We start from the raw sequence: 25846 nt of genomic DNA, 5'->3' as shown, positions 1-25846 counted from the left end.
ATTCTGAAATACAGACAAACAAAACATCACACATATTGTAATCAGGATTTGGATTATCTATTTGCAGTCATTTTGCAGGATTGTAATCTGTAAACTGGAGGGATATATGACAGAGAAATGACAACTCAAATGTCAGACTCTAGGGCATTCTTGCTCTTATACAGCCACTGGGTCAGCTTTGCTGATCTCCATTCAAAACAAATCCCCTCTGCTAATCCTTAAAGTTCACTATGTGCCATCAAAAATTGATAGCTCAACAGCTTTTAGTTTTAGAACTCACCTGGGACAGAGGAAAAAAAGCCTAAGAATAATTCTAACAAATCAAGCAATATCATGTTACTTTTTTGTTGGTATCATTTTTACATAGTGAAACAACTCCTTAATTAATAAAAAGCACATTTTTATATTTTAGTGTGACTTTTCCTGTTTTGTGTCAGGTAGGATGGTAAAGTTTTTGCAAAAGGAAGTTCTGATTCAGTAAACAAACATTAATCCAAAAAATAATCAGTACTTCTGAATCAGAGTTCAGATATTTTTTTTGTTTTTGATTACTGTTTTTTGCTCATTAAACATATAAATTGTCAAATGAACTTTGCATTCAAAAAGTTCAAATGAAGACGTTTGTGTCGTCAGCCTCAAAGTAATCTATCAACAATTATAAAACAAACATGGCAAGTAATAGGGACACTGCATGGGGTATACCTGATATTAAAACCAGAAAAAACTATTAAGGTTAGTTAATAACTGTAGGTACTAGCTTAATATTGATGCTATATGGCATGCATAAAATTTAAAATGGAAAAAGTTATGTCAGTCTGAGATTTAGCAAGTTAACTTCCTTTCATGTCTTGATTAATATGACTCTGAAGTTTTCTTCCAGTTTTAATGCATTTAGACATTAAATTTTAGAAGATTTTTTTTCTATTTAGAGTTACTGTTTTAATATGGTTGTATGTATAATGTATGTAATATGTACTGTATGTGTAAATATTGTGAGAAACAAAAATACTTTAGACTTCTGAGCTACTTACATGCTATTTCTTAAGAAGACCCAATATTTGATATGCCAATACACCACTATAATAAAAATCTGAGGCTTGATCGTGAGTTTTATTGGTCTCAGGTAAAGACAGATTTTTACTGGTCTCAGATAAATGGATAATCGTAGTTAAATTCTGATAACAATATTCAATATGGTTTGTCAATTTTACACATTCTCTACATTACCTCATTATATAATTATATAATTACCAGCAAATTTGCCTAGAATAGATTTATTGCAAGACACATGCCAATCACTACAGATGTTCTGAAGGAAATGTACTTTATCTTGGGCTTGTACAAGCACTTGCAGTGTACGTCAAACTAAACATGACACAACTACGCGGGACACAATCTGTACTTCGGAGTTTCTATCATGTTTGTGCAAGTACATCCCACTATACACATATGAAAAAGGCTACATAAACGCACACACACAAAAAAGTACAGTAAAAACAAGGACTGTTAACGGTTAATATTTCCCTAATAATACACAATATGACTCATATATAATAATTAAGACACAGTGGTATTCTGTGTCTTTTTGTTCTTACTAAAGATATCATTTTACTGCTGTTGTACCATCTGAAGAAGAATCACATTTATTAATCTCTTTAGGTAAACTGTTCACTAGTGAGCAATTCTTCAAACACTACGCACAGAGAACACACACAAAATCAGAGCAGCAGGCTGCCAAACACCCTGGTGCCTGGGAGGTAGTTTCGGGGTTAGGTGCCTTGCTCAAGGGCACATCAGCCATGAATGATTGTTTTCCTTCCACTCCTGGGAAATGAATTTACTATAATAGAATGTTTTCAAATAATATCATGTAAAACTCGCCAAATTAATCTGATTAATGAAAAAAAACCTCTTAAAAGTATATATTATAATCTAAGATGTTGAGGTAAACATGTCCCTGGTTGGCTAGTGATCTTCATTTAAATATAACTTTGCATAACATATCAGTGTGAGGGATAAAAAGATCTTACAGATGGTGATACTGGGCCACTGGGAAGGTAAGGGTCTGGCAACATCAGAAACGGGTATCCAGGGTAGGCTGGTGCTTTGTACATTCCTCCATCTTGATGTTTTGGGACTAAGAGAAAAAGAGATAAAAGTCTGAAAGTCTTCCCTTTTGATTTTAGGAGATGCTGCAGTGATTTATTTCAAAATAGTTGTAAAGAAATAACAAGGTAAATCACAGATGTCCTGTAAATTTACTTTCTGTTTACACCAAAGTCACAAAAACATGTATGATGTTCATAAATTGCTCCGTATTTGCATAATATCACATGAAGAGTACAATACTAGTGCAAATTATAAGATGTGTACACACATTACTGAAAGACATTTATCTTGGCAGTATGTTATTTACTTGTAGAAAATGCAAGTCATTTGAACAAATCCAAAGTGAGACAAGCTAAAAAGTAAAAAATGTTGTTGACATCTTGTGCTAAGGTTTTAGAGCAAGGTTCATTATTATTTCTTGAATATCTCAGCCATTGCACGAATATGTTCCATAAGGGGCACACCTGACTGAACAATATGAAGGGTGGATTAGCTAAACCTGGTGCTGGAGAACAACTTCAAATAAACCTGGTATTTCTTATTGTAATATTTGAATAGGTTAAACAAACACATCATCATACAAACAAATCTCTTCATGTAATCATATTCGGTTTGTTTTCTCTTTTTTAATTCTAGTAGTCTAAATTCTTTAAGTTTTATTGTCCTATATTTTATCACAGTACTGTATATCTTGAAAAGAAAATTTACGTATATGGAAGCATTACGTTAGATGGACTTTCTTTTTGTGTAGTGATAAAAACAGTAAACTAAGTAAATGATGACGCGATTTGACTGGCAAGCCTTTTCGGTTTTCCCCCGAAAAAGTTAGACAACGTCATATCAACACATAAAACAACGTCATGACGAAGATGCATAGGTGTTGTAACATCTTTAATACACTTCAATTATTAACCTTTAATTATTCACCTAGAATGGTTGATATTTAGCACTCACAACAATAAAATGAAAGATTTACCATCGTCGAGGTGATCCCGGTGTTTATCTGAGTAAACCCTCTGTTCATCTTGTTGTCCCCTTCTGACCACCTGCATGTGTTCAGAGGAATGCCAGAAAAAAATTGTTACTTTGATACAGTGGGACTCTTCAGCTAAAGAAAAAATGCAAAAACGCACAAACATCAATGAAAAGGGAAAAAAACACGGAGCACACCACAGACCGTAGAGAAACTCTAAAACGTGGGGTTCGCTCAGCTGGAATACCTACCGCTGCGTTTGAGTTTTGGTTTATCTCCGATTCATTCACCAGAGACGACTTGAGGTCCGCCAGGTCTCCCTCTGTAAAGGCGTTTTCTTGTATTTTCTCGTCTTGCTCACCTTCGTCTTTGAAGGAAATCATTTCATCGTTGGCACCGAGATCATCTCCCCCTCCGCTATTGAGTTGCGGCATTTTAGGTTTGAAAGAAAAAAATTAAAACGCTGCCTGTTTCCTGTGACAAAACCAAGAAAACTTTCTTGTTCTACTTCTTTAAGAGCTCACGCGGTTCCAATGTATGAGGGGGTGAAAAAAGTTGTTGTGCTAAGGAGGACCTCTGCAACTTGAAAGTAATGGAGCCCGGCAGCAACAAATAGTGCTTTTGAGCACCGGAGCAGGCCAGTAGTACGAAGATCAAAGAGCGCCGACCGCTGATTGACAGCTCCAGTAACTCGTTGGGGGTTGAGCGTGTTTTCAGTGAAGGGTTCTTAAAGAGACAGAACCAACTCATGCCTCCAGCCCACTGCTGCGTCTTTTTGCGTGTGTGCGCGTGCGTGTGAAAGTGTGTGTTCTCATTCAGTTCAGCACTCAACAGAGAATATACACGGACATCAGAGGGACTGCCTGCAAATTCCACGGTCATTTTAGATCAGCAGTTAACTTCGAAAGCGAATATGCTCCCTTAATCCCTCCGTACACTTCTGGTAAATAAACACGAGTTAGTAAAGATACTTTAGACACATCTTAGTGGCAAACACTTATGAATTAAAGAAATCTAATCTGTTTATGATTTTAAAACACGCAACAAAATTAACATTTTGTGAAAAATAAAAGTAATAAAAATTAAAAGAAAAACCCAGGCCTCACGCACAGACACACACACTCACACACACACACACACACACAACCTTCTGGAAAGCGAATTCTAAACTTTTGCAAAACACGTAGACAACCCTTTGGTGTTGATTAACTGACGGATTTGAGTTTAGCTTTAGTTCCATGGAATTTTAATTGAAAAATATTTATACTCTCCCATGCTGTGTCTTAATATTTGAGGTAATCTACTGCCCTGAATGAAAATAACGAAACACATCTGGGAGTTAGAATTAAATGCAAACACAAATTATGCCTAATATTTGCATAAGGCTGCATATTTATACAATATCTTCCATGCATATTAATAAAAAGATTAAAAATGAGGAGTGTAATGCATGCAAATCTAAATTATAAATGAGACCTTGTTTATTTACGTTGATTAAACATAGACAGCTGTTTTTCACATATCCAGTTTTTCTACATCATTTACCTCATGATTTCTTAATGAGTTTTTACAATTTTGCTTTCCAGAGGAGCCCATGGAGTACCAGATGGTATAGATGTTCTGCTCTTTTTCTCCTCCTTTTTGTGGTTCTCAGACTTGATTCATTCTGTTTTTCCATGTTTGGTAGCCAGTTTCAAGTTGGCCAGCTTGTGTTTTGAATTACTCAACTTTTTGCCCTCTGATTATTTATCTTCAGCTTTTATCAAATCATTGTAAGTCTAGATATGAATTGCTCTGTAAAATGTATCAGTCTGTCCTGTCCTATAGTTAGGGAAAATAGAAATTGTTTAGTAGTACCTCATATGTAAACAAGCTTTATAAAACAATAAGTTTTCATTGTGTTTGGTGGTTAAAGAAATAAATGTATTTTGATAATGTCTTTATTAAATATATTTACTAAATAAATAAATGGATTTACATTTTTTTTTTTTGCAGAGAATCTGTTTGGAAATAATGAATATAACAGTAAAGAAAGTCTATAACTAACAACAATTATTTTACTGCACAAAAGACAAGAAGCTCTAGGTGCTATTTTGATACCCTTTTGTGGCATTCTTTTACTCATTTTGGGAAAAATATACAAACTGTCAATACATAAGAAACAAAAATGTAAATTGATTATTATGTAACTGTTGTTAGATATTTGGATAACACAAAAAGTGTTTCCTACCAAAACATATTCCATAGTTATACAGAGCAACAATTCTTTTGCAAATGCTTTGAAGGTTTACAGGATAAATTGAAGTTCCTTAAAATTATATACTGACAGAAAAGTTCTAAATAAACTCCAGGCACATTAAAGCATGAAACTAATTAAATCATATCCTTTTGCTGAGGTCAACCCACATCCAAGGGAACACAATTTAACTCAAGCCACTTGTGTGCTTTTTATTGGTCATTCCTTCCAACCAATGAGACTTGTTTTCCTGCACAGTATCTAGCAAAATATACAACACACTTAGGAAGATTTCTTCTGTTCATACTTCCATATTTTCCTTCCAATGGCATTTTCCTAAAACAATTAAAATATGTCACTGATTATCAACACTAAAGGATGATGTTTTGAATTTAATCTTCAAAACTAGTGTAAATGTATGCTTTTTTTAAAGACTGATGCCAGAGCACATACTTTAGACTGATACAGTAATTTAACCTTTGTCTCACAGGATCTTTCACAGACAGTTAAGTGGTAACATAATGCTTTATATTAATTCAGACGGCATGTAGTTGACATTGTGACAGAAGCTGAACAACTTTTTCTTTGGGATTCTTTGGGATTCATGGCATTCTGCAATGAGTAGAGTTCATTTTTGGAGTGATGAAAGTATACAGACCAAAGCCAAGCAGCTGCTTCATCCTCTCTCATGACTACACACACTTTGAGGCAAAAAAGAAAACTAGTGACACATCAAACAGTGTTAAACAAACAATACCACTGTGTCGACTATGGTACTGAATGGTCTAACATGTTTTCCTAGTACTGAAATGTTCCCTTCCCAACTCCTAGCTACTGATTTATATAATCAATTTTTTTAATATAAAGAAAATTGTAATTATGTTGCTTTTTTTCCAAAATGCAGTCTGTCATTCCAATAAATTGATTATCTGTCAAGTAACAATATGAATGTGTTCTATGACACACTCCTTTTTGCTTTTGCTTTCCACTGACTTGATGGTTTAAATAATAAACCCACATTTGCTCTTTGTTTGCTAGAATAAAACAAGGCCATGAACATGAGGATCTGTAGACTGTGTAGTGCGGTCAGTGCCTGGGAGAGACCTGTTGTAATCGGTGTGGCAGGAAACAAAGAGCCTCGTTAATGCAAAGTCTTACTGGGCCTTTGATGTTGAAGCCAAGCCATTCACTCCTCACTGCTTATGCACTAAATACACAAACAACACACAGACATATACACACTCGCATAAACGTGTAATAAAACAGTGTAATCTTTTTTCTCTGTCTGCAAGCCAAAGCGTGGCTTCTATTTAAAGACATGCAAGATCAAATCAACACGCTTGTGCCGCTGTGTTGCAGTGGTGCAGGTTACCTCAGTGGAAACAGCAGTTTATCTGCAAGTGTGTGTATGTGTGCAATTCCGTAGTGTATATTTTTTTCAGAGACATTCACAGTTATTCCTTTACTGTTACAGACCTCTTATCTGCCATGGTTACCTTACATGGAGATGAGTGCTTGTCAATCTGCTTTGGAGATAATATGTTCAAAAAATCAATAAGAGTAGGGTAACGACAGCATTAATTTGAGATACAAGTGGAGGTAAAAAAATAATAATAAAAAGCTCACTTGTCTCTGCTTGATAGAATAAAGGTGTGTTCTTATTAAATTTAGTTTGATACACTTACGTTTTTTATTGTAAGATTTACATTGCTTGATAGTATCATTTAATCTAGCAAACATTTATTTATGCTATCTGTAATGGATATTCATTGACCCAGTAGTGCTTTCAGGATGAATGTCATCATACAGTAATAATATGATAATAATTATAACTAGAGATAAATTCCTTACATTAACACGTTAGGTGATTTCATCAAATAAAAAACAGAAATGCTAAATACTCTGCAGCACTATGCCGCTGTCCTCTCTTCAAACTGAAGAAGAATTTATTTATTTATTTATTTATTTATTTTTTATTTTAGCACTTTTATATTTCATTTAATATATTTTATAAAAAGGTTTTTCTTTGCAAATTTGAAAATCATTTCCATTTAAACTTGTTTTCTAAAATCAAATGGAGAACATAGTTGGAGGAATAAATGTGGCATGATATCACAGGGTGTGCATGCCAAATTCAAATAAAATATATAAAAAATTTGCACAAGAAGAAAGACACTTCATTAAGAAGAAGAATTAAGAGATAACAACAAGCCTTAGCTCTTTCACATAAGTTTTGGATTCAAGCAAATTTAATTCGAACGTTAACCATGCTCCTTTAAATTTTACTAGAGTAGTATGTGAATTCTTGAATGTATACCACTTTATAAAAGAATAAACAAGCAAATTTTGCTTCACTTCAATATAGGGCAAAACATGTTACATTGTAACATTTTACTAGCTTTGTAGCTGCACTGTTCATCATATTATCAGCATAAATTATTATAAATATTACAAGAAAATTCTGCTTATATTATTAATTATTGAGAGGTAAACAATGTAATCTGGCATATATTTATATGAATTCATTCATTCATTCATGTATCCGTGCATCCAATTCAGGGTCGCAGTGGGTCCGGAGCCTACCCGGAATTTTTATATGAATTCCCCCACTGTAAAAAGATTTACAATATTTGTGATACTATACAGGTACATTATTGTTCATTATAGGTTTTGCAGAGAGTCTAGGAATGAGACATGTAAAGTGTTTAACAGCAATAATAAAAACATCCTACCAATTTATACCATGGAATGGCTATATTTTCCCAGCAGACATTGCAACTTATGTTGGTTGTTAAAGAAATCTGAGTTGGCAAGTTTGTTTGTAATGAGTCATTTCACACAAAGCAATTCTAAATGACACAGACTAATAAGTTATACTTCACACATACATTCAAACCACAAATAATTACTAATTTTATGGTATAATTAAAAAAATAATAATTTTAAATCTTTCCTAAGTATAAGCAAGATAATAGCTTATCCCACATTTTAATACCTTCAGAAACTGTACATATTAGTATTCATAGATACAGAACCATTTTAGGTATCAGTGCTGTCAGGGTAATTAATTTTGTTTCCATTTTAGACATTTGTAATTTTTTTGACAGTTATTTATACCATTTAGGCATGAAGTCAAGTTGAGGGCTCCTGTTTTGAGTTGAAAATGAGGTAATTTAAGGAGCAGTAAAATGGCTTTCCGGGACACGATTTGCTCTCATGGCAGAACTAAAGTGATGCTCTCTCAGTGGTGTGTTTGTAGTGGCGAGCAGGCGGGCGGAGTGTTGAATTGATGGTTAACAGCGGGTTCTGGGGCCAGTTTTTTCCACTACACAAGGACACTGATGTGGCACTGGAGAGGATGTGGATTCCTGTGATGGATAATTGTTTAGACTCTCTCTCTCTCTCTGTCTCTGTCTCTCTCTCTCTCTCTCTCTCTCTCTTTCTCTCTCTTTCTCTCTCTCTCTCTCTCTCTCTCTCTCTCTCTCTCTCTCTCTCTCTGTGTTGTCAGTGTTTTTAGGACCACAAAGACCTAGGATCTCAAGTGGAGAATGTAATAAAATGTGTAATTCCCTGCCACACTTGTTAAGCATAGGCACATTAATGTATATGTACATTTTGAATATACATTAGGTTTACACAATTTTTATTTTCATTTTCATTTTCAAAAAAAATTAACCTTTCCTCAAATGATGTCAGTTGGGCAAGACATATTAGTGTCTTTAGTTACACATAATTACGTCTGTTAAATATTGCTTAATTATATTATGACTTAAATTTATATCTAGCCTCATATCTCCCTGAAAAAACAAGAAGCATACTTCAGAAACCAACAATGTCTAAGTGTATTGATTACATTTGAGGCAATATAGAAATCACACACATTAACATCATAACATCATGAAACAGCATTGTACACACATGGAATATCAAAATTGAGTCATCAATTTAAATCAACATTCAATTTAAAAAGGACTGGGGATGATATATTCATGTAACTTAAATTAACTTCATAAGATATAAATTATATTTATACACTTTGTAAACATTGTGTTTATATATATTTATAAACATTGAAGTGCTTTCTTAAAAAATGTATTCAATAGACATAATAAGAATAGTTTTAAAACATTTTTAAACAATAAAACCTCAATTTCTGTCTCCTGTTGCCCGTTCCTCATCACCACTATCTAAATTTGTAGTTATAAAATTAAAATTTAGTTTAGGCACCATAGAAAAATATATGTAAATGTATAATTTAAAACATTTATTTGTTTTAAAACTTACTAACATAAGACGCAAATATACTACATAAATACACAGAATTGCATTTTATGTAGGAAAATGCTTTGAGATTATTGGCCACTTCCAATTAAGCCCTATATTTGCAGATTCTAACCAATAGATTTGATATAATAGAACAAATTCCTGTAATGGCTGAGGTTTTGAATGATGTAATGGTGAATTCAAAATGTGAGCTGTTTCTCTCACTGCAATTGTATATTTATTCATTTGTTGAGAAAACAAACACAGACAACAAAAACATACTATGCTTTACTACAAACATGTGAATGTATATTTATTCTATCATTATTTTTATTTTACCATAAAAACACACTACATTTTAATCAAATATGTGGCGTTTTTTCTCAGTACTGTATGGATTTGATGATATACCAAAAAATATAAAAAATAAAAAATAAAAACATCAAATGTCTAATAATATCTTAGAATGCAATCACACATTAGAAGTGCTAAAAAAACATTTCATTTTCCATCACAGGCTGTATTTAAATATTTAGTAGATTTGATTAATTCAACATGGTAATGATCGTCATGAAACATTGAACAAAACATACCTTAACCAAAAATAATGTGCATTTTATTAAGATAAAAGGACATACACATAAACTACTGGTAACTGTATAACTCTTCTTTTTTCCACCTGCTGCAAAAGTCAGTTTGTGGCTTAACAAACAGCTTTAACCAAATCCACAGTGCTGAATTGAAAATGAAGAATCTTGGTACCTGCATATGACTGACCCCTTGAGGTACAGGGGAGGAATGCCTGAAAGGACTTCTAATTATAGACAATAACAATGATTAAAATGTTAGTCGAATACTGCGAAACATAAAGGCAAGTAGTTTGCCTTTAAAACTTAAATTATTCTTTTGTACAGAGAAAAAATAAAAAATATAAATACTGGGCAAATAAAACTGTATAACATTAGTCCTCTCCATCAAATTTTGTTTTAAAGTGCTGGGGACAAGAATATATACAGGTGCTCTGTACAGTTCAGCTGCCCTTAATGTTTCCTTTAAGAAACCTTATCCTCAGTTATGTTGTAACAGTTTTTAAAAGCTCTCTCTCTCTCTCTCTCTCTCTCTCTCTCTATATATATATATATATATATATATATATATATATGTATATTAATATATCTAAATTATAAATTAGATTATAATATAAAACAATAAAAATAAACACGGTTACATAAAATACAACACATTATGCATATAGAGAGTTTGCCATGGCACAGGGATTTCTTTGAGCAATAACAATATTAAAGATATTAATAAAAAAGCCAGGTTCGGTTTCCTGAAGGCCACTTTATTTTTAAGCATGCAAAAAAGGCTAAATTGTTGTTCCTGATTAGGCTTTTTAAATTATTCATGTTTGAGGGTTGGATACTCAAAAACCGTATGCCCTTAACAGTTAACTATGACTGATTAATTAAATCAGAATCTTGTTTATTTAGCCTGGCTGGTGGTGTCGACATTATACAGAATATCCAAAATATATGACGGACCAAATTGTTAGTGAGAACAGGGCATGGTGCCTCCTAAAGTCCACAGTCACCTCCACAGCCTTGAGTATGTTCAACATCAAGTTGTTTTGACTGCAGCAGAGCACCACCCTTTCAACCTCCCATGGATATTCACACATCAGTTGAATGAGTATAATAACAATGATAATTCATTAATTAATTGTAACCGCTTATCCAGAGCCTACCCGGAATCATTGGGTGTAAGGTGGGAAGATACCCTAGAGGGAGCACCAGTCCTTTGCAGGGTGACAAAAACTCACACAATTAATCACACACTAATACATATGGACATTTCTGAGTAGCCAATCCACTTACCAACGTGTTGTTGGAATGTATAAGGAAACTGGGGCACCTGGAGGAAACTCACGTGGACATGGGGAGAACACACAAAACTCCTCACAGTCGAAGTGGGGCTTGAACCCACAACCCCAGGACACTGTTGTTTACAGGTGAGAGCTAATGAAAATGTAGAGAAAAAAAGGTGTGTTAACTGAATGTTGAATATAATGTTAACTGCCAGCTTCAGGAGTTTAACAGCTGGGTACTCAGATGTACACTCTAAAAATACAGGTGCTACAAAAGGTTCTACAAAAGAACCACTTCTGGTTGCTAGTACAGTTAAATGGGTAAAGAACCTTAAGGTCAAGTGATGAATTTGTAAAGCTGCAAAAGGTTCCTCAAACTCACACAGTGCTTAAAAAACAAAACAAACAAAAAAAAAAACAAAAAACAAAAAAAACACGGTTCTTTATGGAAACGCTCAAAGGACCTTTTGTAGCACTTTTGTTTTTAAGAGCAATCATTGGTGTACTACTGTGGTTCTAAATCCTGGTCCTGCGCTATATGTTTAGTTTTCTCCTCACTCAGTCCCATATACTCCAACTTTGGAAGGGATAGTTCGTTAGCTTATTAGTTGCATGTGTGTTGGGAGCAGAGACACATTTCTAAAATGTGCAGAGCAGTGGCCCACCAGGATCAGGACTGGGAACCACTGGTATATGGAAGAGCAGTGGGGAGAGTTCACAACTTTGGAAAGTACATGTGCTGACTATATGTATGCTGGAAGTGACCTCCCCTAGTTGCATCTTCTGGTAATACACTGTAAGAAACTGTGAGCTGTGAGTATTTAGAGGAGAATTTAGAGGAGAAATTTTGATACGTTTCTCAAATGGTAGTAATGTCATTCATCAGATATCTTGATGAATATTATTTTTAATTTCATTCTTGCATTTGCACACTATTTTTTGCAGGTATTCTTATAGAATCTCTCCGTATTTGCACATAGTTTAGAAGTGATGGCTGTAGTAATAATCAGGAACTGAGTTAAACAGGGTCTTGCTTAATTACTGTCAGAAATAATGTATACGTTGCAACTTTGTTCTTGTGACTGAACCGTTGCCATCCTGATCTAACATTACTATACAAATATGGTGAAAGTTTGATAAAACTGTGCCAGAACATGACATATAATCTGTTCCATCCTCTAACTGAAGCCCTTTGAATAATTAATTTGTTTTTCATCTGCATCTATGAATATTTCTCAATACCCCTTTCCTGGAAATCTTACAAATAAGGTTTAGTTTAGTTCACTCATGCTCACTGCTAGGTTTGAAAATCCATTTAGTTTAAGGGCTTGTATTTCAACTGCTTGTATAACCTCATGAACTATAATATATTCTTTGAATAGCCATCTTTGTAAATGAGCTTGTAAATCTTTGTCAATCTAAGTGTTTTGAAATTTTAAAGAACATTCACAAAATGTAAATATTGTAAGCCATTTTTAATCTTTAATAATATTATTCTTATTTAGACATCTGATTCATAAATTCAAGTGATTCTGAGTGGTGCAGTGGTCTAAGTGTCAGTCTCATTATTGGCAGAGCAGCATTTTAAAGTCTGGTGATGCCTTAAGGTATCAGAATACAAGAGGCCAGGAGAACACAACTGGCCTCACTCCCTTTCTGGGGAGGGGAGGTCTGGGGGTGTTGTCACACAAGCATAGCACTAGCCTTTGTGGGCATCTGTTGGCTGACATAGCAATTTGGGCAGATGCTATTCTCGTCCAGCATATTGAGCTCTTTAGTAGCTGTAAATAAGGGATAGCTCAAAAAAGAGGTGGTAACTGAATTCACATGTCCTGGAAAAACTGTATTTGTTTTCTGTGGAGGTATATTTGGTGCAAAGCCACTGAGCACATGTAACAGTGAAATTTGTAGTTGTAGAAAATATCACACGTGTATCAATAAATTTGGAGTCACAGAGAAAATCTCTTCAGGAGTTGCAGACCTGTAGATTCTTTTTCCTCTCCCACAAAAACAACTTAACAGTTACACCTTTACAAATTCTTCATTGCAAGTGCACAAATCCAATTCTACACACACAAGTACAGTGGAACCTCTACTAACGAACGCCTATACTAACGAACTTTCCAAGATACGAACTGGGCATTTGAATATTTTTTGCCTCCACCAACGAACCATGACTCTAGAAATGAACCCGAGCCTCTGCCGAGCTAACGGCTGGAAATGGCCACTGACCCCAACCGGCGAGTCTCCCAGCGCGCCCAGACTTGACTGAGCTTTTAAGATTAGCACATTGTAGCTTTAGCAATTTAGCATTAGTGTAAATAGCAGACATCGAAATTCGTGCTAAGTTAAGCCATATCTACGCTTCATCTCCCCACATTCACCTGCCTACTCTCCATTATTCCACCCACCCCCCACCTCCTGTCATACAGCCAGTGCCTGTGTTACTCCTCCAGCCAGTCGTCATGTCTTCAAAGTAGTGATATGTAACCACTTTAAACTTTTTTATTTGTTTTTTATTACTGTTACCACTGTATTTCTTTTTTATTTTTAGTAATGCTACATGTGTTTTTTTTTACTAATTTGAGAGTTTTGTAAACATATATCAGTGCGAAAAGGGTGACTTTCGGGGTGTGGGCTGGAACACATTAATTACTTTTCCATTATTTTAAATGGTTAAAATTGACTCGAGAAATGAACTTTTCTACTTACGAAATGGGTCACGGAACGGATCAAGTTCGTAGGTAGAGGTTCCACTGTACATGCGGTTTCGAGTCGCAAATGCGGTCGAGTCAGTAAAGTGCAAAATTAACCAATAATAAATAATCAATAAATAATTGGAGAACCCTTCTGACCAATCAGAGGACTCGTTAGGCACATGTCAAATGCTATTGGCTGAGGTCTCCTGGTTCTGTGACAGAGCGCCTCCTACAAAAAGCCTTCTCCAGAAAACATGGAGGACCGAGGATTCTTGTAGAAAATGGAATGGAAAAAGGGAAATTACTCTTTATTATTTTCCTGATTGAAAACATAAAGTGGCATAGAAATAAAACCCGGAAAGTTCTCTCTGTGTTTCTGGGGCTGTACTCTGGGCGACTCAAGCCGCGTCTATTGTGCTGTTTATATACCTCCTGTAAGTTTTAAACAGGACATAGCCAGGGATAATCTGATAATTCACTGTTCACAGTGGCTCAGAGAGATATATGATACACATTTAATCTTGAGAAGATTAAAAAAAGCATTTCAAACCAAAATCTTCTCAAAATCCTAAAGGAATACACTTTTTCTTCCCCCTAATCATGCTACATCGTAACAGATACTCCAGATTTAATCTCTATGCCACTTTCTTCATCAGAAATCTGATAAAGAGTAATTTCCATTTTTCCATTCAATTTTCTACATGGACACACAGTCCTCCATGTTTGTTTTCTGGAGAAGGCTTTTCATAGGAGGCGCTCAGCCAATAGCATTTAACACAAGTCCTCTGATTGGTCAGAAGGTTCTACGATCTCTGCACTCTGTACTCCTGTTTTAAACATTTGTTTATGGTACAAACATTTTTGGTATAAACCATTTTTTAATTGTTTAATTTAAGTTATTTTACTTTTTATATATAACAAACCAACAGCAATTCTAATACTGAAATATATCATAAATTAAAAACACAAAAACAAATTAATAGGCAGGTTCAACTAAATTTTCCCAGGACAGCAAATCTTGTTGTGTATGTTGCTTATTGGAGGGTAAATATACACAGGAGCGTGATTGCCATCCTCTCTTTCCCACCATCCATCATTTTGCTGTGGATCAATGCTGGGAACAAACATTATTCTCCAGTTCCACATAACTCAAAGCTCTCACACCCTTAACATTTCACTTACTAGTGTGTTTCCATGGCTTTCTCCTTGGCACTGATTAGAGGGAAGTCAAGGCATGGCGACTTGTGGCTCACCACATTTATATTAATCCTCTTTCTTGATTTACTGAACACTACGCACAAGGGAAAACAATTTATTAGAGGGACGTGGAGTCCTCAGATGCACTGCTGATGGAGCTTGCCGCCTGTCATTTGATGGGAGATAACTTGAAGAGGATATAACATCACTTTTATGGTAACACCTCTGTCAATTTTTTGGTTATGTGAGATACCACATATTACATTACTAAGTTTTATTACTACTCTTTAGTATAACTGCCTTTGAAAACAAAAACAACAATAAGGAAATTACTTTTCAAAACACATTTTTGGAAGTGTATATTACAAACAAAGGAAATATCCGAGAACCTTAGAAAAAGGTTTGCAAGATCAAATGGGGAAACTTCTAAGCTAACTAAAAGACACTCTCACACTGTCTAATGTTAATGTTTGAGTCCACCATCAGGAGAACACTGAAAAACAATGGTGCGCATAACTGTTAAGTTAGTAGAAAGTCATTCATCTCCAGAAGATCTCTGCTGCCTGTCAGTCTGACAGACAAGCCAAATATTGGATGAAAAAAAAATCATGGATGGACGTGTCCAAAATGTCGCCAAAGCTGATTGCTTAAAATAAGAAACACTATGCTTGAAGAAAGGAAAATAATACATTACAGCATAAGAACCTTATGCAATATGTGAAACACAGTGGGGGTAGTATCATGGATTGAGCCTGTTGTGCTGCATATAGTACAGGACAGCTTACCATCATGGAACAATGAAATTTGAATTATACAGATGAATTAAAGTAAACATATCAGAACATGTGAACTGACTCTCAAGAGAATGTGGATCAGGCATCAAAACAACCACCCTAAAAACAAATGAAACAAGTTGTTCTACAGAAGAATGGTTAATAAAGAATAAACTTAATGTTCTGGAAAGGTCAAGTCTACCTCAATCCAACAGAAACATTATGGAAGGATCTAAATCGAGCAGTTCATTTGAGGAAACCCATCAATACATAAAAGTTGAAGCTGTTCTATGTGAAGAAATGGGCTGGGGTTATTTTCACTGATCAGATTTCAGAGTTATTAAGTTAATGTTTAGTTTAGTTTATTTATTGTTGCCAAGAGGGTCACACCATAAAATTTGTTATTTACAAAATGCAATCAATTTGGTCAAATCTCCCAGAACACTGTCTTCTTTGTACTTTTGTCAGTTAAAAAAAAAAGTTTATTAGAATTAACAATTCCCTGAAGAAAAAAAATATTGTATTATTAGTGTTCCTCTTTGCTGTTCTTGGTAGTAAAAGTAGGGACTCTAATGAACAGACAACAAAACTCTTTTTAAATATTTGTATTTATTTACAGTTTCTTGTATCAACAAATATAATTGTTTTTGTCAATCATTATTACTTAACTGTAAAATACTTGCTTTCACCAAGTGATTTATGTTTACATAACATAATATTAACCTGGTAAATGATGGCTGTGTGCAGAAACAGGGCTTGTTATGCTTTCTTAGAGACTTGGGCACAGATATGTGTAGCTGGGAAATAAACTTTACCCAAAAATAAAGGATTAACCTTTAACAATGGTTTATCAATTGCTCCAAGCAATGTAATGAGCTTTTTTCCAAGATGATTAGAAATATATAAGTACCTATAAATGAATTATTGTAAAATCCACACACTGGCCAGGTACAATAATGTGAAATTGGTTAAATGTATGTGAAATGTTTGAGGAACTTTATTTTATAATATTATACAGTTGCTTCAAACTATTGAGGATTCTGTGATCTTGTTGATGAGAAACTCACAGCCCAACAGGTCTCTCTATCTTTCTGCCTGAATGAAAAAACAGATAATCCTCCTAATGTTAGATTATAAACATACATAAGAAGGATTTATAAAGGCTGAACAAAAAATGAAATAAAGCAAGAACTGTGTAGACAGGCAAACATGAAATCATCTGTGAAAAAGGAGCAAAAAAATGTCTCAGGTACCCAAATACCCTTTGTATATATTTCAGGTATTTTCTCTATATAAAATATCAGTGATAGTCAAGATTTCCACAAACAATATATTTGTACAAGTGTAGGTGCAAGCATTTTATAGCTGAAGAAAGGTTTTCACCACCCCCTGTCCTGCATTTTTTTTAGTTCTGTCTGCTTCAACACAGCAAGTGGAAAAAGTTAGTTTAAGATCATGAGCGCTTCAGTGTGAGGAGATGTGCAGAGGTGAGAGATGTGTGGGTGGTGAAGACCTCCGCACACACACACACACACACACTTGCTGAGACTGTTACCTGGCACTAAGCATTTCCTGCCAGTGTGCTATTATACGGTAGTTAAGCAATCACAGTTTAGGCATGCAAAGCTGCGTGGCTGCACTCACAAAGTGCACACAGCGAAACTGCAGTGGAAAGTACTCTTCCCAGTCAATTCTACTGGGGCTTTTACTTTCTCCAAATACTTACCACAACAGTCAAAGACACAATGAACCACATATTCAGATTCCTTGGCCTTGTTTGCACTTTCATTGCTTATGGACATGGAACCATAAAACTCTTCAGCACACTTTTTTCCATTTGTACCTTACTATGTAGTGCCATTTATATATGTTAAAACACAAATATAATACTGTAAAAAAGGACTTCCTTTCTTTATAATTCAATTGTTTGGATTTAGATCATTCAGTGAGGACTGATGGGAAATCATATGTTGAGAAGAAACTTAGTGACTAAAATTTCTTTATAGGGATGGTAATAGGAACTATGGATTGCCATATCTATAATACAAAATTAGCCATTTTATTTACAGTTAAGAGTAAACAAGCAGTAAGTAAAAAATATTTACCTCTTTACCTTTTTAACTATTTCTGTAGGCAAAAAATGCTTCAGATATTTTCAGATGTTCCAAATACCATCAAAGAGAGAACAGCACATACCAATCTACTGTGAATTATATTGTTCACATCTTACAAACTTTGCAAAAGTCAAAATGGATGGGTATCTACATTATTGGGAAAAAAGCATCACATATATGGCAAAATGTATTTATTTCTGGAGTATATACAACACTTCAGAACTGAGCATGCATCCAGTTGTATGTAGGCATATGAAGGATAACGCACAAGACACTATTGTATGGAAATTTTTGGATAATGAATTATATTCTTTCCAGCAATATACACTGAAATATTTAAAACTTCAGCAGCACTTCTGCCTGATCCACTTGTAGCGATGTAAGAGATAGTAACATGCCATACCCCATCATTATTACTGCAGAGAATAACCAACACCCAAGTCAATATCTGTTCAGTAGTGGTATTGAGGTGGTCCTACCTATGACAAACTGGGTGAAATGGGGCAAAAATTATGCTTTGCAGCAATTGGACTACAGTCTATAATTTTGGAAGGTGTTTCTGTATTTTCAGTGGAGCTGAGAGAATGAACAATGTTAATAATATTATGACCACCTCCTTTTTTATACACTCACTGTCCATTCTCCCATGTCCACTAAACATAAAGGAGCACTGTGTAGTTCTACAATTACAATTACAGACAGACACCTGTTTTCTGCACAATTTGTGCTTCAATTTTCAGGATCCCCACAGAATGGGTATAATTTGGCCGGTGGATCATTCTCAGCACCCAGTGACACTGACTGTAGTGGTGTTGGTGTGTTAGTTTGTATTGCATGGGTGTGAGTACATCAAACACATCAGTGCTGCTGGTGGTTTTAAATACTGTGTCCACTTACTGTCCATTCTTTTAGACACAGCTTATTGGTTGATGTAAAATCAGAGACAATATTTCATCTGTGTCTAAAATGTTTGAATTGACTGTCTTTTAGTTCTCCGTGAGTGAACACAGGATGCTGTTGGCTAGATTTTTTTAGTTAGTGTGTTATACTCTCTGATCTACTCATACCAGCACAACATGCACTAAGACACCAAAACCATTTAATTGTCACAGATGGTTCATGGTGGAACCCCGACAGCTACTGGTGATCATTCAGGACACGAAATTCCTGCTGCAGAAACTATACACAATTGCTGAAGAAACTATAGTTGAAAGAGCTCAGTCCAGACACATAAACACACACACACATGTACTGTATACTTGCTATACTTAAGAAAGTTAGAAATAATGATTATTGTAGCTAATTAGCCCTACACATACACCTAACCGTAATATTATTCACAGTGTGTGTGTGTGTGTGTGTGTGTGAATTAAAACAAAAATTGAAATTAATAACCCCAAGTGGGCAAACCAGAGGTGGTAGTGGAAAAAAATCTCCCTTGAAGCTGAAAACAGAAACCTTGGGAGGAACCAATATTCACAAAGAGGGACACATCCTCCTCTGGTCAAACAAATTATGAACAATGGAGTTTTAATAGTGGAGGTTTCCAGTAAAAATTGTGCTTAATTAGTCCTATGAAATATCCTCTTGCAGGGAGATAATATGCAGAGAAAAATGGTTAGAACCCAAAGAATTTATCTATTATATGTGGAATTCAAAATGGAATAGAAAAAGCTGATACAAAAATTGTCCTGGTCTTTAGTACCCTCCAAAGCTTCTTGATAGCTGGGTCACTCCACAATGTTCATATATTGTTTTTGTAAAATAATTTCTTGACACTTTTGGGTGTAAATTTTTTATTTTCATCTCAGTTGTTCTTTGATGCCTACAACTTTAAACTGCTTATATCGCTCTTAAATTTTAAATTAAAAACTTTTCTTAATTCCTTTTGTGTTTTTATTGGTGAATGGAGGAATATTAAAGTAAGAATTTTACAGTACAAATACCATTTGGAGAAGAGTTGGGACATATATACAAATCCAACCTTTGCCTCCTCATGAATGGACAAATTCATTAGATATTTTATTATATGCATGGCTTTTTTCATGGACACAGCCTCCCTTGCCCAGAGTAGTGTTACTGGGGCCTCACCCTGGAGCCAGGCCTGGGGGAGGGGTTCCTTGGCTAGCACCTGGTGGCCGGACTTTCACCCATGGGGTCCGGCCGGGCTTAGCCTGAAGGAGTTACATGGCTCCACTCTCCCATGGGCCCACCACCTGTGGGGTCGGGGGTCCTGGCGTTCTGATCCTCGGTTACTGAAACTGGCTTTTGGAACATGGAACGTAACCTCTCTGGGGGGAAAAGAGCCTGAGCTGGTGCGCAAGGTTGAGAGGTACCGGCTAGATATAGTTGGGCTCACCTCGACACACAGTAAAGGCTCTGGAACCAATCTCCTTGAGAGGGGCTGGATGCTCTTTCACTCTGGAGTTGCCCAGGGTGAGAGGTGTAAGGCAGGAGTGGGCTTACTCATAGCCCCCTGGCTTAGCGCCTGTACGTTGGGGTTTACCCCAGTGGACGAGAGGGTAATTTCCCTGCGCTTTCGGGTTGGGAAAAGGGCTTTAACTGTTGTTTTTGCTTATGCACCGAACAGCAGTTCAGAGTACCATGCCTTCTTGGGGACCCTAGAGGGGGTGCTGGAGAACACTCATTCTGGGGACTCCATTGTTCTGACAGTGAGACCTGGAGGGGTGTGATTGGGAGGAACGGCCCCGCTGATTTGAACCCGAGTGGTGTTCAGTTATTGGATTTCTGTGCCCGTCACAGTTTGTCCATTACAAACACCATGTTCGAGCATAAGGGTGTCCACAAGTACACCTGGCATCAGGATACCCTAGGCCGTGTTTCGATGATCGACTTTATAGTCGTATCATCGGACCTGCGGCCATATGTTGTGGACACTCGGGTGAAGAGAGGCGCTGAGCTGTCAACTGATCACCACCTTGTGGTGAGTTGGATCAGATAGCGGGGGAGGATGCCAGACAGACCTGGCACGCGTGCTGAGGGTTTGCTGGGAATGTTTGGCAGAGGAACCTGTCAGAAAGATCTTCAACTCCCACATCCGGCAGAGCTTCGACTGTATCCCAGGGGAGGCTGGTGACATTGAGTCAGAGTGGGCCATCTTCCGGACCTCCATTGTTGAGGCGGCTGAACGGAGCTGTGGCTGCAAGGTTGTCAGTGCCTGTCAGGGTGGACACCCTGGGTGAGGGGGGCTGTCAATCTGAAGAAAGAGTCCTATCGAGCCTGGTTGGCTCTAGGGACTCCAGAGGCAGCCAACAGGTACCGGGGAGCCAAGCAGCTAGCAGCTTTGGCTGTCGCTGAGGCAAAAACTCGGGTGTGGGAGGAGTTCGGTGAGAACATGGAAAACGACTTTCGGTCAGCTCAGAGAAGTTTCTGGCAAACCATCAGGCGACTCAGGAGGGGAAAGCGGTTTTCCACCAACACTGTATATGGTGGGGGTGGGGAACTGTTGACCTCAACTGGGGATGTCATTAGGCGGTGGAAGGAATACTTCGAGGGTCTTCTCAATCCTTAAAAACATTGTGACTTTCTATACATTTATATTTTTTCTATACATATATTTTTTTCCCTTGTCCCACTGTTTAGGTGTGTGTTGCATCAAATTCACTTAAGCTTGTCAGCGACAACACTGGATATCTCACAGAGAATTACAAAAATGGCTCTTTTATTATCACCTTTTACAAGCATCAAGGACAAGCAACATTTAGAAGAGCATATAGCAGCACCCTGCAGTGGAACTGCATTCTCTGGACTAACAGAGCACCATATAATACCTCTGGGATATGTTGGAGTCTACATAGCTCTAATGTCCTTGTGATTGGAAACAATTAAATCATCATAACAATGGTCCAATGTCTATTGAATCTTCACAGGAGATCAGAGACTAGCTTGAATAAACAGTTTGGATGAGCAGTTGTTGACAATTTTAAATTAAGTGTTGGATTCCTAGACACTTTCCTAGATTTTTTTCAGTCTAGACATAATTTCTTAGGGTCTTAGAAACTATCCCTCAACATATTTATGACAATATATTCATATAATATCAAGAATATAATATCAAGATACAATATTGTTGTTGTCTGTAAAGTAGTACAGCAAAATGAAAGTGCTTAGAGACCGTGGTTGAGAGAGCGGTTGAAAAAGTCACATGCCTTCCTGAATTGGTTTACAACTAAGGTGTGTTATAATTATTTATTTACTTCAAGCACAGATGGAAAAAACTGCAGCACAAAACATTAGATGTAAACAATGACATACAGGTATTTTAATGTACTGTAGAAAAATTAGCAATAAAGTTCTTTACAGAGGTGGTGATAGGAGTCAAGGATTGAGATGTCTATAACCCAAATAAAACCCTTTTATTTTTTTTATAAAGAATGACATGGTACACCATCGTATTCTATATTTTTATATTTAATGTTGATAAGGATAAAACAATTAAAGCATTTGAAAAAATAGACTGTATTTCTTACGTTAACTTTATGAGAATATGTCATGCATCGGGTAATATAAAAAAATTCTGAGAGGCAGGTTAGTTAGCTATTAGCTTTAAACACTTCATAAGTTTCATTCAAAATTATTCTGCACTATAATTACTTAGTAAGATTCTCAAGAATGTATCAGCTCTGAGTTATGAGATACTATTTTGCAACTTTGGAGGAATTCCTCTTTATAACTGTGTTGACATGCATTGAATAAAAGTATTCCACAGTAACAACGCAACCTCCACAAATAAACTATGTAGGCTTTAATTAAGATTTATACTGCTCGGAACTAAATTTAAATCTTTATATTGCATACAAGAAAAACTAGTTTATTAACATGTATCTTCATAGTCTAAAGTAGCTGGGTTTATTGTTATACATCTCACCATAACAGTATTCTACCTTGATTTTATCAGTTGAATAGATCACTTGATCTCTCATTTGATCTTTTGACGACCTTGCTAGAAGCAAAACAAAAGAAAACAAAACAAAGGCAAGCCAGATTGTGACTCACTCTGCCAGAGCTGGTTAGTAAAAGAAAAAAAGAGCACTGACCACAAACGCTTGACATTTCTCATACCTTCCGGTATTTACCAAGGTTCAGACAGGAAACAAGCATCTCTCTCTTTTTTCCTTTAATGTCAACAATCTTGTGTGACGTTTTCAGTCGAGTTGGGGTAACCACTATCTTCACAGAATTTGTGACATCACTTCCAATTTAAAACTTGCACACTGGCTCCACCTCCACCTTCTCCAACACATTTGTTTCAAATAAGATGATATGAAGAAATGCAGGATATTTTACTTCAGTGAAAAATAATTCAAATATGTATTTAAAAAGGACTGTGCAAATAAAAGTATTCCAACTTACATCAAAGCATATCGCTTTTAGCACATATTAAAATATTTGTTTTCCTTGCAGTTTTATTACTGCTTTACATTATTTAATGTTTACATAAAGTATATTGCTGCAGTACAATTTAAAATGTTGTATCGCTTTTTGTATTTTATATTGTTATTTTATCTTAATATTTAAACACCAGCTGATATTTATATTGTTTTTAAATATCACAGTGAATGAACTAATAGAAATGGTCTAAAATTATGTGGGGAAAAACTAACCTCCATTGTCAATTAAGTAGGTTATATCCCTTCTGAAATGTTACAGATTTAAATATAGAACATAAGTTCTGACAGCGGAGATATAGAATATAAGCCCAATACCCCAAAGTTTTACACATAATACTGTACAAAAACTCTCTTTGAATTTCTTACTTTGAACTTCTGGTTAAAATATATTTCCAAGAAGATTCAGAAAACACATAGGTATGTAAAAGCCAAAAGATTATAGGAATTTTTCCAAAATATGTAAAATCTTTAAAAATATGTAAATCTTTTCATGAAACCCAAGGGTCATTCTTTCTTCTCACATATCAGAAATAAATCAACAAACCAAACAAAATCCTAAACCAAACAAATGAACAAAAAACTAAACTAACCAGACAGGTGTTTTTGTCCGCCCTTCCAAGACAAGTGCTATGGGTTTTAAAGAATGTGTAGCTGTCCAGAAGCCAAAATAGGAAAAAAACAAACAAAGTGGATGCTAAATATTATGTCCTGGCCACCTCAAACCCAGTCCCTCAACATTACTGAATGTGTTTGGGATTCTTTGGAAAACTGGAAGCAGGTATCCTGAAAAAAAGACAAAAAAAAAAATGGACACACAACGCTAAAAAGTGATTCTGTATTAATTTGTTGAGGCTTAGATAGATAGATAGATAGATAGATAGATAGATAGGTGCTTAATTATTGTATTTGCTGGAAATTAAATGAAATTTTAAAGAGAACGTCTTTAAATATTTTAGTGCCTGTGAATTATTTACTTTGTTGAACATATAAGATTCTTATTTAATCTGACTTAATCCTAGTGAAATTAAACAGAAAATCCTCATGATGTTCATGAAAAACATTCCTGAATGCCACAGAGAAATATAACACTCTCATATCATAAAAAACACAACAAGAAAAGACATACAGGCTTCAAGTGAAGTAATGTGCTAGTGAGTGAATATGAACAGTATGCTTTAGAGCTCATTAGAACCAGTGTTTCCAGAAAGATGACAGCACTAGTTGCTCACATGTTGTGAATTACAGCATCTGTTCATGATTTCTGCACTGGCTTTGTAGATGCAGCCCTGAGTCGATTAGCATTTTGTGTCTTGTTTGTCTTCTTCATGAATGTGATTGGCACTTGCTGATAGCTGTTTGAAGTATGCGTTGGTTAGCTTTGATGCTGTAGGATGAAAGGAAGATCCAAATATGACTGGAGGATAGACTAAATATGAGCTTGGCAGTATCTACATGGGATTTGACACATTATATATTCAAGACATTAATAAGGGAAAAAGATTCTGTCAAAGAAACTACTGGGCCACTTTTCATTAAAAACCACTGAGGGAGCATTAAACAGGACCAAATGGAGAATTGTAGAGTCAGGCCACATAACATCTATGCATGAATAAATATATATTTTTATTACTGCTATTTGGCATAATAATAATAATAATAATAATAATAATAACAATAATAATAATAATAATAATAATAAAAACATTAATAAACAAAGAAAACAAAACAAGCAAAAAAAACTATATAATATAAAAACTACATAATTACTATTTTCAGGTTTGTTGACTAAAACTAACGGCTATACCATTTCTTCATATGTTTTTTATTATTATTTCTTTATGTTTGGATTTTGTTTTTTAGATATTAAAACAGGTTTAAAGGGTTGTAAAAGAGAGTTCATTATCAGAAGAAATTATAGGGGCAGGTAAAAGTTATTATATTTCTATCAGATTATTATATGTTGGACTGAATTGAATATTACCAGGGACATCACTAAAAGTTTTGATTTCTGGCTGAATTTAAGATCAAAAGCAACATTTTAAAAATAGTGTGGTCATTATTTCTAATAATCTTCTGTGGGATTATGTTTTAGGCAAAAAACCTTATATGTAAATAAACATACATACACAAGAGCTGAAGTTTTTAAAAAATTATTAATTTGAAATAGGGTGGCACAGAAGCGCATCAAGTAGTGTCACATTCAC

General features: G+C 35.4%; 1 protein-coding gene and 1 long non-coding RNA gene across 6 annotated transcripts in view; one reads left to right on the top strand and one right to left on the bottom strand.

Moving 5' to 3' along the window:
* tcf7 (transcription factor 7) overlaps nt 1-3662 on the bottom strand; it is a 55383-nt gene extending 51721 nt beyond the window's left edge. For 3 of the 5 annotated variants that reach the window (XM_066645873.1, XM_066645869.1, XM_066645871.1), the window contains exons 1-3: nt 3334-3662; nt 3086-3155; nt 2031-2137 (exon numbers count right to left, since the gene is read on the bottom strand). In XM_066645873.1, coding sequence (XP_066501970.1) covers nt 2031-2137; nt 3086-3155; nt 3334-3516 — 360 coding nt within the window. In that variant the 5' untranslated portion in view covers nt 3517-3662. The remainder of the gene's footprint in view (nt 1-2030; nt 2138-3085; nt 3156-3333) is intronic. The other 2 variants (XM_066645870.1, XM_066645872.1) reach the window with 2 other exon arrangements.
* Nucleotides 3663-11488: 7826 nt separating this feature from the next.
* LOC136668121 (uncharacterized) overlaps nt 11489-25846 on the top strand; it is a 36183-nt gene continuing 21825 nt past the window's right edge. Inside the window, exon 1 of the long non-coding RNA XR_010795470.1 lies at nt 11489-11592. This is a non-coding gene — a long non-coding RNA (uncharacterized lncRNA). The remainder of the gene's footprint in view (nt 11593-25846) is intronic.

Source organism: Hoplias malabaricus, chromosome 15, assembly GCF_029633855.1.
Source record: "Hoplias malabaricus isolate fHopMal1 chromosome 15, fHopMal1.hap1, whole genome shotgun sequence".
NCBI lineage: Eukaryota > Metazoa > Chordata > Actinopteri > Characiformes > Erythrinidae > Hoplias > Hoplias malabaricus.
Note: the sequence above shows the minus strand (reverse complement) of the source record. Positions and strands in the feature narration are given on the sequence as shown.